Raw genomic sequence first — 15,638 nt, forward strand, 5'->3', positions numbered from 1 at the left:
CAGGCCTTTGCTTTCCTGACCCCTCCTCGGTGCTGAGTGGCTTCCCACGGTGCTGGCGGGATGCTCGTGGTCACTTAGTGGCATGCATTCCCACGCCAGGCCTTCTCCAAGTGGCTGGATGTGTAGTTTTATTTCCACGCTTACTGCCGAACCCGTTGGGGACTTTTGAGACCACAGGGCTCACCTGGCTGTAAGCTCGACTAGCATGGACGGATTCTGCAGCAAGTTGTGGCCCGGCCCCCTCCAAACCCAGCCTCTCCATGAAGTCAGCTAGCTCCCCAGCCCTGCCAGCTTGCCTTCACTCATCCTCTGGCATGAATTTACATTTGGACACATCTTCATACAGGGAAGCCGGCTGCAGTGACTAGCTTTGTCACCTAGGATAGCTCAGTTCACTGAGTGCCAACCCCTCACTTGCACAAGGGGGATAGGACAAGAATGCCTGCTAAGGACCACATGCTTATTAGTAAAACAAATGTTCTTGGATAGCCAGGCACAATGCATGTGTACCTCTGAAACGTCTGCGTTCCTGAGCTATACCCTGCATGGGCAGGGGTAGAATAGAGGAAGGGGAACAAATTCTGTCAAGTCTGCTGGGAAGCTGACTTCAGTGGTGATAGCTTGATTTCTCAAGGGCCTTTGTGGTGATCTTGAGCCATTATCCGTGCCCAGCCCACCCCGGACTACTCCTTACCTGCTTTCCCCAAGCCGCTAAAACGCTTAAGTTCCATGAATGCAAGAATCTTTCAGTTCCTCCTTTGTACTTGTTCTCTCTCACTTCCAGTTCTCAGTGGTTGCCACTGGCTCCCCATCTAGAAAGGTAACCCCATAGGCCTCTCTCCCTTTCATCAATCTCTCTCCCTTTCACCAATCACAGGATATCATGGGTTAAGGCAGGGCAGGGAGTTATGAAATCTAATCACTAAGAACTACGGTTTGGATGATGAGTTAAAGAAAAAAGAAAATCACATCCTGGCTGGCTGACGTCAGTGGAACAACTCGTGACATGCAGCAGGGTCTAGCTGACCCACAGCCCAAGGAAATGCAGCCCTGATCTGCTACCAAGGCCAAAAACTACCCCACCCCTTCCCAGACAGACACTCACCACACCACCACCGATTTAGGAGTGGATGTATCGCCCAGTTTTTAGGAAAATCTCTGCATTTCCAGGAATGATCACCTGCATGTCTGCAGACTAGAACTAAGCATAGGGTATTGGGAGCTTCAAGGTAAGTCAATCAAACTCCCACCTGCTCCCTCACCTCCCTTCAGAGTGTCCTTTCCCTTTACTTTTGCTTTCTTTTGGATTAATAAATCTGTACCTGCTAAGGTAACTTCTGTGCTTACCTTTGAAGTCTTTTCTCCAACAAGATTCTGCCCTCCCCTATAACCCATTCAGTAACCTGGATCCAGTAACAACCTAAATCCCCCGAGTCTCAGCTGACAGGACCCTTCTTCGGGAGGCCCTTTCCTGCCCTGAGCAGAGGCCTTTCCCCATTCTCACTGGCACCCTTGTTTAGCTGAAGTCCACACATATCATATACTAATGGCACTGTTCAATTCTCTCCCTAAGAGAAAAATACTTTGGGACACAGGGCTGTTTCTGCAGAGTCAACACCCTACCCTTAGCATTCCTAAATGTATCTGAAGTAGTCAATCAACAGAGGAACAAAGTCATTAGGGCCTCAATTACAGGAAAAGCCTAGTAACCACAAATCCCAGCCAAAGCTACCCTCACAGCAGCTGCTCCATCCATCCTACTGTGCTTGCAAGGGCAAGAGCCATGTCTGAGGGCCAACTGCCCACCCATTTGGCAATCAAGATGAAGTAACACACTGATCTTTCACCAGCTTGGCAGAACTCTCAAGTGAGGCACAGGAGGGAGCCTCAGAACCACTCTAAGTGGAAGGCCAAGACCAAAAATTAGATCTTGGGTTTTGGAACCGATTTGCCAATTATAGATTCACTGACTTCCTAAACCTTCTTAGTACCATGCCACCATGACCTTGATCAAACTGAACCAATCATTCTGCAACTGAGCCTAAATCTGGGTTCGGCTACTATTAGTTCTACAACCTTGGGCAACTAACTTGATCTCTCTGAACTTCACTCTCCCAATTTATAAGACAAGTATAATAAATAATACAGGAAAATGGTGTGAGAAATCATGTATTGAATTGAATCAACTGAATCACTGCTGATATTAATAAAGTGAATCATTTGGAGAATTATTTCCAAGTATGTCTCACAGAAGGTCCCACCGCTAGTGGCTCTGTGACACCTGTCTCAACATCTAGAAGTCACATAGACAAAGAATGAACTCCATGCAGGATACACATGATTTAGACAGCAGGCGAGACCTTGGTATTTAACACACAGCTATCCTGCCACGAAGTGCTGCAAGTGGTACATGTTAGCTGTCACAATAGTGGGTCAAAACCAGAGGAAAAATTACTCCAAATTCCTGTCCAGAAGGCCAACAATCTACCCAGGGAGTGTCAGGGATTTGTTTCTGGAGCCAGAGAATGGAGAACTGTGGGAGGGCAGTTGAAGGTTTTAACTAGGGAACTTGACTGTTCAGTCTTCTTATCCTTAAAAACCTCATAGGACAAGGGCAGGCAGCACCATGTACTCAGAACTACTGGGCCAGCTCCTCTCCTCATGGTGTCTGCAGTTGCTGACACCTGTTCCAGAATGCTGGCACTCTTGCCTCAGAAAATGAGTTGTCTGTCCTCTCAAGCTGACCCACCTCCATCAATCATCCCCAAACACTGTGAACGGTCAATAGTCTGGAATTCACACTTGACCCAAGGGCTAATCAGGGTCATCTGACTTTTTTGTTGTTGTTAAGCCAGCAAAGTTACAAGTTGGCCAATTATGGGGAAGTGTCTTCTCTCTACACCACCAGGCAAATAAAGATGTTGCCTAGCCTATCTGAAAAAGGGGGGAGAGGGAGCAGGGGAAGCAAAGCCAGAACTGCCAGCTTACCTGGAAGCTTTTTCAGCAATTTCAGAACCAATGAAGTGGTCCTGATGGGAGACCAGTTGATTGGAGAAAAACAGTCTGACATCTGCTAGATTGTCTCTGCAGGAGAAAAAATTTTAAGAAAAACAGGAGGTATGCAGAGCTGACGTTTTCTTTCCAATGCACAGCTTTCATTAACTTCGGGTACCATCCATCTTCTTGCGTGAAGGCCAAAGATGTCAAGAAATGCAGAACACTCAGCCAGGACCAGGTTAGAGGCTGAGTTACCAACCACTAGGACTCAGAGCCTGAAGGCAGAGCACAGAGGGTTTTTCCTCCCCTGCTCAGGTATAGTGATTTGGTATGTGTGTCTCTTATCTCACTGGAACCCAGAACATCTGCTATGCCTCTCTGCGTTCTCATCCAGGGAGGTGGAATTTCAATGTGTATCCTAAAGGGCCACTGTATAGTGATTAAAAACTACCCAGAACAGGATGAGCCTCCCTCCCTAGATGGCTGCAGAGATTGGATAATGTGGCTTCTAAGTTATTTCCTCTCTCTTGAGTTTCCTCCAATCATAAAATGGGAGTGGCTATTCAGGGAATTTGTGTAATACTGCCATAAAGTTACACAATGTCCTACTGAAAGCTTTCATACCTCCCTTCAAGGAGATTTTGAGGTCTGAGCTATGATACCAAATGGAATGGTGTTTTTATCTTTCTAACAGGCAATGGGGGATGTCCTCTTCTGTAGGCAACTATGAAACTACCCAGAGCAGTTAAGAAGCATTAGCTTAGAAACTGAGTACTCAGTACTAAGAAATGAGAAATGATAACTCAGTACTGAGACTAAGCACAGCAGTCATGGGCAGATGTAAAGATACTGAAGAATCTTAGCTTTGACGGGGCACATCTTTGGATTGGTTCCTTAGCCCCTCTCTGCCTCAATTCCAGCAAAAGAGGGATCAAGTTGGTTAATATAAATGACAAATATTCTTAGAACACTTAACTTGCAAGGATCAAACTACTGCTAGCAATTTTAATAAAATCATTTGGTTATTCAAGACTATTCAAAATTCTCTGACTTCCCAGCCTCCCCTTTCAGTCAGATCGGGTCCTATGACCCACACTGATCAATGGACTGAGAAGTATCATGTGACATTTTAAACTGAAACAAGAACTGGCACACTGGTCAACCTTTTCTTCTCATCTCTGCAATCATGGATTCATGTGTTGAGAAGGTAGAGCTGCAAAGTGGAAGTTGTATGAATCACTGACTCATTACACCAGAGAACAGCTGTCCAAAGTCAACCAACTTGTATGAAACTTGGAAGAAGTTGATTCTGTTCTTCAGAAACAGGAAACATTTGCTGAGTACCTACAATGTTCCAGGCACCATATGTGGCACTTTAATGTTATTTTTAATAATTCTTTCCTTACAGCTAACAGTAGTTCTAATCTGGGATAGTATTGGTACCCAGAGGACATACATTTGGTGATGCCTGGTGATAATTCTGGATATCACACTGAATGGGTCCTACTACTGTCTACTGGGTAGGCGGCAGGACACTGCTAAACAGCCCCATAATGGATTTCGTATCAACACGGCCCCCAAAGAAAATCCCTCCCTTTGAAACCCAAACCCTTCCCACTACGACATTTCTATTTCCAGATACACTCTGTCTATGTAGGTATAGACACATGTACAACTTTTCAATCCTTTTATGTTCAAATAAGAATAAATCACACAGTTCTGAAAATGTCTCAAATTCATTCTCTATCAAAACCAACACACCTGCCTCGCTGTCTCTAGTAGTCTAACAGACTTACAGCAGATCCTAATTTCTCAGGGCATATCATAGTAGAAAGCCCTTTCCCTGAGAACATCAAAGGTATCTTTTAAGAAACATTAGCTCTTGGGGCTGGGAATATGGCTCAGTGGTAGAGCGCTTGCCTTGCATGCCTGAGGCCCTGGGTTCGATTCCTCAGCACCATATAAGCAAAAAGAAAAAAGCTGGAAGTGGCGCTGTGGCTCAAGTGGTAGAGTGCTAGCCTTGAGCTGAAGAGCTGAGGGACAGAGCCCAGGCCCAGAGTTCAGGCCCCACGACCGGACCACCCCCCCCCAAAAAAAAGAAACATTAGCTCTGCCCCATCTCAAGAAAGCCACAACTGAGCTAAGAGGGACCTGAGTGTCTCAATCAGCTCTCTGAGAACAATCAAAATTGGGATCTAGAATAAATTCCTCCACCTGTGCCCTGGATCTCAAAGGCCCCCCAGACCCTTGAAACCTCATCGTTCCCAGAATGCCTTCTCAACCTCCTCTAATTCCCTCCATGCTAGCACTTAATCTCATCTCCCTGTCCTCTAGCCACTGACTACATAAGCCACTACCACCTCTCTCCTCTCCTGAGCTGCTTACACAAAACTGGTCATGTGAACCAACATCATAGAAGAGCAACAATGTGAAAAACTGATCCTGGAGCTAGGGCTGTAGTTCAGTAGTAGGGCAGGCCTAGAACTTCGGGCAGCACACACAAGCACAAAGGTCTAACCCGGTAAAAAGCACTGCGTCTGTTTCAACTGTTTACCCAAGAGTAAATCTTTAACTAAACTACATCTAGTTCTAGTTTGAGATGTTATGGAGATATATTTACTTGATATACAGGTCTAAATATCAAGCTAGCAACTTGATGACTAGAGCTCAGGAAAGTTATTTTAAGGGGGTGAACCGAGGGTGGTTACATGAAGGAAAAGTAGAAAAGGCCAAGACTACATTCATGAGAAAAAAAAAAAACAAGCAGCAATCAGGAAGAGACAGAACAGAAAACAGCATACCATGGCGTAATGCAAGTAAGTGGTGCAGGAAAGGGTGCCCCAACACTGCCAGGCAGTCCTGAAGGTCAAGGAGAAGAGCATGGATGTCTCAATCTGGACACCACTGCAGTGGCAAACCTCGAGTATGTTAACAGTGCACAATAGAAAAGCTCAGACAGAGCCCAGTGCCAGTACTCATGCCTGTAATTCTAGCTACTCAAGAGACTGAGATCTGAGGATCACAGTTCAAAACCAGCCTGGCATTATTTCCAATTAACAACCACAATAGTTGGAAATAAGAATGTGGCTCAAGTGGTAGATGCTAGCTTTGAGCAAAAGAAGCTCAGAGACAGCATCCTGAGTTCAAGCCCCAGGACTGACAAAAATAATAATAATAAAAAAAAAAAGCTCAGACAGGGCTGGGAAAGTGGCTTAGTGGCAGAGTGCTTTCCTAGAATGCATGAAGCCCTGGGTTCAATTCCTCAGAAGCACATACACAGAATAAGCCGGAAGAAGCACTGTGGCTCAAGTGGTGCTAGCCTTGAGCAAAAGCTCAGGGACAGGGCCCAGGCCCTGAGTTCTAACCCAGGACTGGCAAAAAATAAAAATTAAAAAAATTTAAAAAAAAAAGCTCAGACACTAAGCCCTGGAGGTCTTCACTAAAAAAGGCACACAGAAATGAAATAGTAACCAACAAAAGTGGGCATGCATGTTGAGATTTTTTTGTTAAACCCCATCTACTGCCACATGTTTTAGAATAAGCAAGGAAAGTCCCCAATATTCTCTTCCATAGGCTGATACTCACCAGAAATTATTCTGCAACCAAAGAAAGATCACAAGCCTATAAAGGGCTATAGAGCATTGAACTGAACACCTACTGTGAAGTTGTTATAGGATTTCACAACTCCATTAGCCTGTCAAGAAGAAAGCATGTTCATAACTTGCCCAAGGCTCCAAAACAAGGTGCTCTGAAAAGAAAAACTAGACTTCTTAGCTGTTGGCTGTTTTTCAAAACTAATATTATAGGATGAAATAGCAAGCAATTTCCTTCCTGCTAAAATGTGTATGTTGCATACTTTCTAATTATGGATGCAAATGTAGTATGTGTTGAAATTCCTAAGTGAAATTCTGCAAACCACCTGGAACAAAGCATACTTTACATTATCAAAAAAGACAAACCAATAGGCACCAGTGGCTTACACCTGTAATCTTATTTAGGAGGCTGAGATCAGAGGACTGAGGTTCAAATCCAGCCCAATTACAAAGTACAAGAGACTTCAACTCCAAATTTAGCTGAAGACTAAGCTGAAGGCATGGCATAAAGGGGGGAGCACCAATTGTGAACATGTAAGCTGAGCAACCATATGACTCTGAGTTCAAACCACAGTACCAGCATAAAGTGGGGGAGGGGGAAAAACAAACCAGAAAAGGAAAACACACGACAAAGATTTTACTCTTAAATGATTATCAGTACACCAAGTAACATGTAGTAAATTCTTAAGTCCTATCATCTAGTCATTTTCATTAAAATAAACAGCAGCCCCAAAAAAGTACATTAGTATTTAATGTTCTAACATTTAGCCAGAATGGACTGTTTTAAGGCTGGCTGCTGCTTTGTACAAGTTACAAATAACTACATACTACTTTTTCATAGATAAAGCCCCTGACCTTTAAGAAAGTATAAGGGAAAAAAATTACTTAATCCCTTTCTTTCTTCAAAGAATTAGAATTTTTTTGATCCTATTAAGATCTAAGGGAAAAAGGTGACACTAACACATTGCTTGAGCTGAAAGGCATAGGAAAACAGACAACATATACTCATTAAATCCCTAAGAAATAAGAGGTATAAAGATGAACCTTTGGATAAACACTAAATTTAAACACAGAAGCTAGACTGGCTACTCTGAATACAGAAATAATTTAATATCTCTCACAGAACAGAACTGGAGCTTTGCTAAGCCTCCACAGTCCATGAGGGTGTCTACCACACCAACCCATGGAAAGGCGCTGCTCTTGTCCTATCCATTTATGCGGTAGTTCTCGTGGATTTCTGGCTGGATGTCACACACAAAGGCCAAGAGGTTTTCTAGAACTTCCTCCCTGTTCTGCAGGAAGTAATTCTGGAGGATGGTCATCTTCTCCTTAGTCTCCTTCTCCACCTCATTGCTGCAACTGCCATGGGATCCCAGTGCCTGGAGTGGAGAAAGGACATGAGGAGCATCAGGAGGAGACTCCAACCAGCCAGAACATTCAGCAAACTACTTGCAGGCTTATGGATCATCAATGAGTACCACGGATCATGCACAAACAGTAAGAGCATGAAAGGAAACAGCTATTTCCCCAGAGTTAATGTGGAGTGACAACTACCTAAAGTACACAGCAGTTGGTCAGCTAGGAAATTATCCCAGCGAATTATTCACATCTCTCCATGATCTCAACATACAGCCTTAACCAAAAACTAGCAACAATATAAAGACCCAACAACCCCATGATACAGCACCATGATACATATCTATGATCCCAGCTATATGGAAGCTAAAGCAGGAGAAGCACTTGAGGAAGGTAAAAAAAGAAGAAAGTAGCTTATACAAAGAGGCTGGGATTTGCTTAGTTCCTTCACCATCATCATCATCCATATATACAATTAGGACTGGTTATTCAAGCTATAAAGCTTCTATACAAGAAAATACAGTTCAATGATATGAAATAAATTGTATAATACTAAGTTACAGGGACAGGAAATATACAACAGTATCAGTGTGATGTGTGTGGGTATGTATGTATGCTTTTGGAAGTGGGAATATAATGTTAAAAATTCAAATCAGGGCCAGGCACTGGCAGCTCAAACCTGTAATCCTAGCTTCTCCAGAGGCTGAGATCTGAGCATCAAGGTTCAAAGCCAGCCCAGGAAGGAAAGTCTGTGAGACTCTTATCTCCAATTAATCACTAGAAAACCAAACGTGGAGCTGTGGTTCAAAGTAGTAGGCTAGCCTTGAGCAGAAAAAGCGCAGGGACAATGCCCAGGCCCTGAGTTCAAGACTCAGTACCAGCATGCACAGACACATAAAATTCAAACTACAGACAACAGAACCTAAAATACACTGAAATATGACATGAATACAACATTGTAAGCATACTTTATTAGAACTTGACCCTTCAAGTTCTAGAAAATACGTTTACCTTTTTCATTACCTAACTTGCTCTTACCCCATTTTGTGTGTGTATGTATGTGTGTGTATACTCACATCCCTTCACAATTGTATAGCATACTAGTCTCAAAGCATTCATGTATTAACTTGTTCCTCACAATCATGAGGCTATCACTCCACTTTTTATAGAAGAAACCTAGGCTCAAAGGGCAAAGAGAACATACAACAAAATTGGGTTGGGGCTTAGGGTTCTTTTTTTTTTCAGTCGGGGCTTTAACTTGGGACCTAAGCACTGTCCCCGAGCTTTTCCACTCAAAGCTACCCTTCTACCACTTTGAGTCACAGTGCCACTTCCAATTTTCTAATGGTTAACTGGAAGTAAGAGTCTCAAAGACTTTCCTGCCCAGACTGGCCTCAAACTATGAGCCTCAGATCTCAGCCTCCTGAGCAGCTAGCTATTCATAAAGATGCAATAGCCTCAGGCATTTCCTAACAGTTCAGTTGCTAACTCCTATTTTCAAGTCTATGACCCTTACATAGTCAGGGGAGGAAATACCACCACCACCACCTGTTTCCTGAGTGTGAACCAGTCAGTTCTCCCAACACTGAAGAGCTTACTATTACACATACTGACAAGAGCAATTTTGTGTGCAGGATGACAATGTATGACACCATTCATCCCATGAGAAGGCATTCTAACAGTCCTGTACTTGCCCAATATACAGATGGCCAGAACTTTCATTAACTTAGAGGCAAGAGATGTATACCCAGAATTACTGGACTTGGCAGGGTGTAGGCCTGAAACTCCTGGAAGCTATAAGGCAGAACTTCAGCAGGAAGCACACAAAGTCAGAGGCACAGTGGAGAGAGAGGAGACAGGCAACACTCAAGCTCCTTGGTAAAGACAGACTTGTCTCTCACTTGGGTGAACTGTATCAGCAATAGGCTGTCAGCAACTCTCAACTGTTGTTCTGTTACCAGCAAGAGTCCTTAGTGTGTGGCTCCCACCTCACCTTCTTTTTTCTTTTTTGCCAGTCCTGGAACTTGAACTCAGGCTCTGGATGCTGTCCCTGAGCTTCTTTTAGCTCAAGGATAGCACTCTACTACTTGAGCCACAGCACCACTTCCAGATTGTTCTGAGTAGTTTATTGGAGGTAAGAGTCTCACAGACTTTTTTGCACAGGCTGTCTTCAAACCACGATCCTCAGTTTTTAGCCTCCTGAGTAGCTAAGATTATAGGCATGAGCCACAAGTACCTGGTTTGCTGATTGTTTTTGTTTGATTGTGGGACTTAAACTCTGGGTCTGGGCACTGTCCCTGAGCTCCTCAGCTCAAGGCAAGCACTCTACCACTTGAGCCACAGCATCATTTCCAGCTTTTTCTGTTTATGTGGTACTGAGGGATCAAACCTAGGGCTTCATGCATGCTAGGCAAGCACTCTACCGCTAAGCCACATTCCCAGCCCTCGCTGGGTTTTTTGGACATAAGATCTCATGTAGTACAGACTGATCACAAACTCAGAATTAACTCCACCTTTTGGGTAGAAGTGCCACCATACCAGGCTAATAGTGGCTCTTTCCCTGTGAAACTCCTCTGATCACAAACTCAGAATTAACCCCACCTTTTGGGTAGAAGTGCCACCCTACCAGGCTGATAGTGGCTCTGTCCCTGTGAAACCCCTCTTCTTCTTTTCCAGAATTTCCCTTCCATCTTTTGTATTCATGAGACCTACTTTTATCATTATTTTACCCCTCACAGCAGTCCACACTGGTGGAGCTGGGTCTCCATCTTATTTACAACTATGATTGCCATAGCAGAAGGTCTATGTGACTTTCCTCTCATTATTGTGTCTCTTAGACAAGCTCCATGAAAATAGGGACCTGATCTGTTCTGTTCACAGCCAATCCCCCAATCCCCCAGCATCTAGCACAGTACCCAGCACATTAGCTATTTAATAAATAACCAAATAAATAAATAAACTATCCTAAAACTCAGCAGAAGCATGCAACAAAACATTCAGTAACCAGGGGCTAGAATAGCTCTGTGGAGTACTTCCTAATATGGAAGAAATAGGTTTGATCCCAGCATTATTTTTTTTAAGTAATAATACAATTATTGAGTTTAAAACACTAGAAGACTCTCCAAGCTATGCTGGATTTTTGAGAAAACCATCCCTGGAGTTGCTCAGGAAACTAAAGCAAAAATAAAAAGAAACAGGGGCCTACCGCAGCTTCCTTGGCCTTGAACTCTTTCTCCCTCTGCAGGCGGTACTGTTCAATTTCAGCCTGCGCTTCTTCTTTGGCCTGCTTCAGCCTTCGGTTCTTTCCTGTTTTCAAAAGAGAACGCTACATCAAAGTGGTTAAAAGACAAGTAGAAGAGCAAGCAGACACTGAGATGGTGAATTTAAAAGTAAACGGGGGGAGGGGGGGTAGAGTGCACCAGAAAAGGAAATTCAAATCTAGTAGTACAGGTTTCTGCATCCTACAGGCCTTAAGGTGATTAAATTGGAGACTGAATTCAAGCTTCTCCCAACACACACACACACACACACACACACACACGCACGCACGCACGCACGCACGCACGCACGCACGCACGCACGCACATTGCCTTCTGTTTCCATAGTCCATCACAATGATAGAAAGAGTTGGACTGTCAACTGGATTATGTCAAAATAGTCTCTCAATCTGAACTATTAAAAGCCGACAGAAGAGGGTAACATTGGCCATCTCTGGAACTCTTCCTTGCCCCAAGAAGTAAATACCTAAGTGTGTTCCTGATGACAACAGGAGCTCTGCTGAGTCAATAGGGAGTCTAATGTGCTCCCAAGGGACATCAACTAATGACACAGGTGATGTAACAGTGGAAACTAAACAGCATGCCTGACACAAGGAAGGAAGTTAAGTAGTGACTGGAAGAATGCTAAATGGGAACAAGACAGTACAAGCAGCTCAGAGAAAGTGATGGTGCTTTCCAGAAGAGAACAGTTTAATACCCAGCTGGAAAACAGGTCTAGGCTGCCAGAGACTCAGAGGGTAGGTTGGATTCATGGTCTGTTTTCAAAAGGAAGCCCCAGATGATCAATCTGTGTATTCAATTCACAGCAAAAGACACCATGTGTCTAAAACTATGCTGTACATATCATTGTGCATCAACTGTCCAGAGCCTACTGCACCTATGTGGATGATGGAGCATCCAGCACAAAGAATTTGAATTTAAACTTCTGCTGCCCAAGAAGACAATACTGGACCTGTAATGACCCCATGCAGCTAATCTGGAACAATTAACACCCTAATGCCTTTTCTGCAGGTCAGTACTTACTACAGTACTATTTTAGGCCCACTGCTGTTAGCTTCAATCCACCTGTATCTCAATCCTTCACACACTAACCTCACCACTGTGTTTTAAAACCCAAAGATCTTTTCCAAACCAATCTGTATAACCAACTTCACAGCCTTAACATAACACAGTTGCTCCACATAATTTCCCAATATTTCACGCCTAACCTGCACAGCTCTGCTCCCTGAATTAATCACACCAGGTAATAACCATCTCTGAAATTACCTTCAAAGTTCAATTTTGACAAGCTTTTCTGGAAACGAAAAATATTGGAACAGAAAATCATAAAATGTGTGCATAAATTTTTGCATTGCTAAGAATTCCATACTAGGAAAGCATTCTACCACCAAGCTGTACCTCATTCCCTACATTACTTTTTTCATTTGATTTCTTTAAGACAGGGTCTCACATTGTAGCCAGGCTGTTCTAGAACTTGCTATGTAGCCACCTGCCAGTCTTGAAACACAGGATCCTCCTGCCTCAGCCTTCCAAGTACTAGGATTACTGACAGAGATCACCACGCCCGGCCCTGTATTACTCTTAAATTTTGTTTTTCTTGGATCTTACAAATAAGAAAGAGTGCCTTTGTTTCACTCCAAAGTTCTGGGCTTGAACTCAGGGCCTAAGTCTTGTCCCTGAGCTTTTTTGCTCAAGGCTGGTGCTCTACTACTTGAGCCACAGCTTTATTTCTGGCTTTTTGTAGTTAATTGGAGTTAAGAGACTCACTGATGTCCCTACCTGGGCTGGCTTTGAACGGTAGTCCTCAGATCTATCTCCTGAGTAGCTAGGATTAAAGGTGTGAGCCACTAGCATCCATCCACATAATTTTTTGTTTTTAAGATCTGAACTAATGATTTCATGGAAAATCATTGGGCTTGACTCTTTTATAACATCATACAATTCCTCTTCTCAGTTCTTAACTGAAAAGCCAACTGTGTGTACAGATTAAGAAACGGAGTAATCCCCCCCAAAAAAAAAAATTGGTAGTTTTAAATAATCCTGCAATGTGTTCTTAGTCATAAACTCTAACCCTTTAAACCAATCCAATGAGCAAATAGCTAGAGCTACACAAGACTGTGAACCTAAGAGAACCTTAAGACTGTGAACCTTAAGAGAAGGATGTAAAACATGGCCCACTGCCTCCAAGGAATGCATTTACTCTTACCACAGTCCAAGTATTTTTTTCTTGCATTTCCCCATTCTCCTGGCCTTCCCAAACAGAACAACTGCTACTGATAAGTCATCTCTGGACAAAAGTCATTCTGGAAATACTGTACCAAGGGCATGACTAGAAATACTCTACAGAACTTTCTAATCACCAAAGCAGGAAGAAAAGACTTCTTCCCATTCCTTGCATGATTAAAGGCAGTTCTTCCTATCAACTGAAGAACAGCACAGTGGAACAAGAGCCATGCTTGAAATCTATACTTGAGTGAAGGAAATTTGAGAGTTAAGATTAGCAGAAACACCTTGCACGGGACAAGAGACTCCAACTCACAGCGTCTGATCAAATCCTTTCTCTCTGAGCCTCATTTTCCCAACTCTAAAGCAGGAGCAGAAACACCTTTCTCATCAGATGGGAAACTAGATAGATATAGTTAAGTGAGGAAACAATGTGAAAAAGCTTACAGGTGAAATAAAAGTAGTTGCTTCTGAGCCCCTCAGTATAGCTAGAGTGCCCTAAAGTGACAATGGGCAAGAACACAAATGTCTGATGAGAAGAGCTTCATTCTGCGGCCCTAGAAGTGTGTTGATGGCGTTGAGGGAAGTCATGTAAGTGCATATGACATGGATGACCGCCTACAGACGACCAGGGCTGGCTCCTTGTACGCCTCAGTCTAGATTACACCTACCTATTAAACGATATATCGACTTTGTACCTCTCGACCCTACCCATCAACTGCTTCCTCGACGGGAGCGAGGGATCTGGCCCTCACTAGCGCAAATTTGCTTGTTTTGTTTTTAACGTAAGGAATCAACGAGTCCGGCTGCTTCCTGGAACTTCTGAGAAACTGTTTTCGTGGATTACGATGCTGGCAGAGAAGATGGAGGACACAAATGGCAAGTCCACAGAAACGCAAAGCTTTGTTCACTGAGAACGTGTTACCACGAGGGAGGCAGGAGCGAAGCCTGCAGATCAGGGCTCTGAACGACACTGGCCGGAGGTGATGGCTGCTGTGCCTGGTCGGAGCCCCGGAAAGAACAAGGTGGGGCCAGGAAGTGAGGGAAAGACAAAGCGTTTCGTGGGAAGGCCCCTGGGACGGCCCTTCCCTCAGCCCTCCCAGCCCCGCCAGCGCGGATCCCCGGCGGCCCACAAGACCTCCAGCGCTGCAGCTCCGGGGCGCGCAGCCCATCTGAGGCCGAGGCCGCCGCCGCTGCAACCCGGGACGGGGCGGCGTTTCTGGCCTCTCCGCCCACCACCCCCCGCGGCTTCGTGGGGCCTAGGATTGACTCCAGGCCGTCCCGCCCTCCACTCACGCTTGCGGGCCTCGGACACCTTCTCGGCGGCACGCTTCTCGGCCTGCAGCAGCTGCTGAATCCCCTGCGACTGACTAGCCATGGCGGCGGAGACGCAGAGGCCGAGCAGCCCGAGCCCGAGTCCCCGCGCCACCGCCGCTCCGGTCACCTGACCCGCCGCCCGCGATCTGCGCCTGCGCCGAGCGCCTGAGCCCCGCCCAGCACGCCACGTGATCCTACAGCGCCGTCGTCTCAGCTGACCCACTGGGAGGCCCCGTGACTCCCGCGGGAGGGAGTTGGACTTGGGCCAGGAGAGCAGGGCGTTCTGGGTCGGCGCCCCTGTCCACCCCGTCCTCTCGCCCCATTTCCTCGTCCGCCCTGCTTGCGGCGGCGTCCTGACCACCACCTTGTCACGTGGTGGTTCCCTTCACCCCTCGCTTTGCCGGCGACTCCCTGTCCTTCTAGAACCTTCTCCATCGGTGCAGGAGCAGTCGGGGGTATGGTAGTGGACTTCTGCGATCCCCGCGCTCCTGGGATTTAAGGGGCTGAGGCGGGAGGAGAGCGAGTCCGAGGTCAGTCTGGCCAGCCCAGCCAGATCCAGCGGTTTAGGAAGAGTCTGTCCGTCTGGGGCCTGGAGTCCGGGGTTAGCATAGTGCTAGTACTGGGGCGGGAGGGGGGGAGTGGATGGATAAATCAGTAGTAGAGGGTTTGCCGGTATGCCCCAGGTCCAGGGTTCAATTCCAAGCACCCCACAAAGGAAACTAGAGTCATTTAACAGTCAAGTCTGCTACTAGTCTGTGTGATTTGGGGACAGGTCACTGTGCCTTTCTGAACTGAGTTCAAGAAATGATTGTACTGTTTTCTGCAAACATTTGGTACCTTTATGATCAGGTACCAAGGTCGAGTACCAAGCAAG

At 45.2% G+C, this 15,638-nt stretch overlaps 1 protein-coding gene across 1 annotated transcript; it reads right to left on the minus strand.

Moving 5' to 3' along the window:
* Positions 1-7,207: 7,207 nt before the first annotated feature.
* Atp6v1g1 (ATPase, H+ transporting, lysosomal 13kDa, V1 subunit G1) lies at positions 7,208-14,914 on the minus strand. The gene is made up of 3 exons (XM_013030181.1): positions 14,744-14,914; positions 11,152-11,252; positions 7,208-7,969 (listed from the first exon to the last, which is right to left on the minus strand). Exons 1-3 carry the CDS (start codon positions 14,823-14,825, stop codon positions 7,796-7,798), a joined length of 357 nt encoding a protein of 118 aa, XP_012885635.1. The 5' UTR covers positions 14,826-14,914; the 3' UTR covers positions 7,208-7,795.
* Positions 14,915-15,638: the final 724 nt, after the last annotated feature.

This window comes from Dipodomys ordii, unplaced genomic scaffold (genome assembly GCF_000151885.1).
Source record: "Dipodomys ordii isolate 6190 unplaced genomic scaffold, Dord_2.0 Scaffold127, whole genome shotgun sequence".
NCBI classification, from domain to species: domain Eukaryota; kingdom Metazoa; phylum Chordata; class Mammalia; order Rodentia; family Heteromyidae; genus Dipodomys; species Dipodomys ordii.

Bases quoted from the DNA above. Each gene is read 5' to 3' on its own strand.
- Atp6v1g1 (XM_013030181.1), bottom strand. From the start codon at position 14,825: ATGGCTAGTCAGTCGCAGGGGATTCAGCAGCTGCTGCAGGCCGAGAAG. The intron at 11,253-14,743 runs GTGAGTGGAGGG...TTTTGAAAACAG, and splicing joins GGTGTCCGAGGCCCGCAAGC to GAAAGAACCGAAGGCTGAAG. The intron at 7,970-11,151 runs GTAGGCCCCTGT...TCTCCACTCCAG, and splicing joins TCAAGGCCAAGGAAGCTGCG to GCACTGGGATCCCATGGCAG.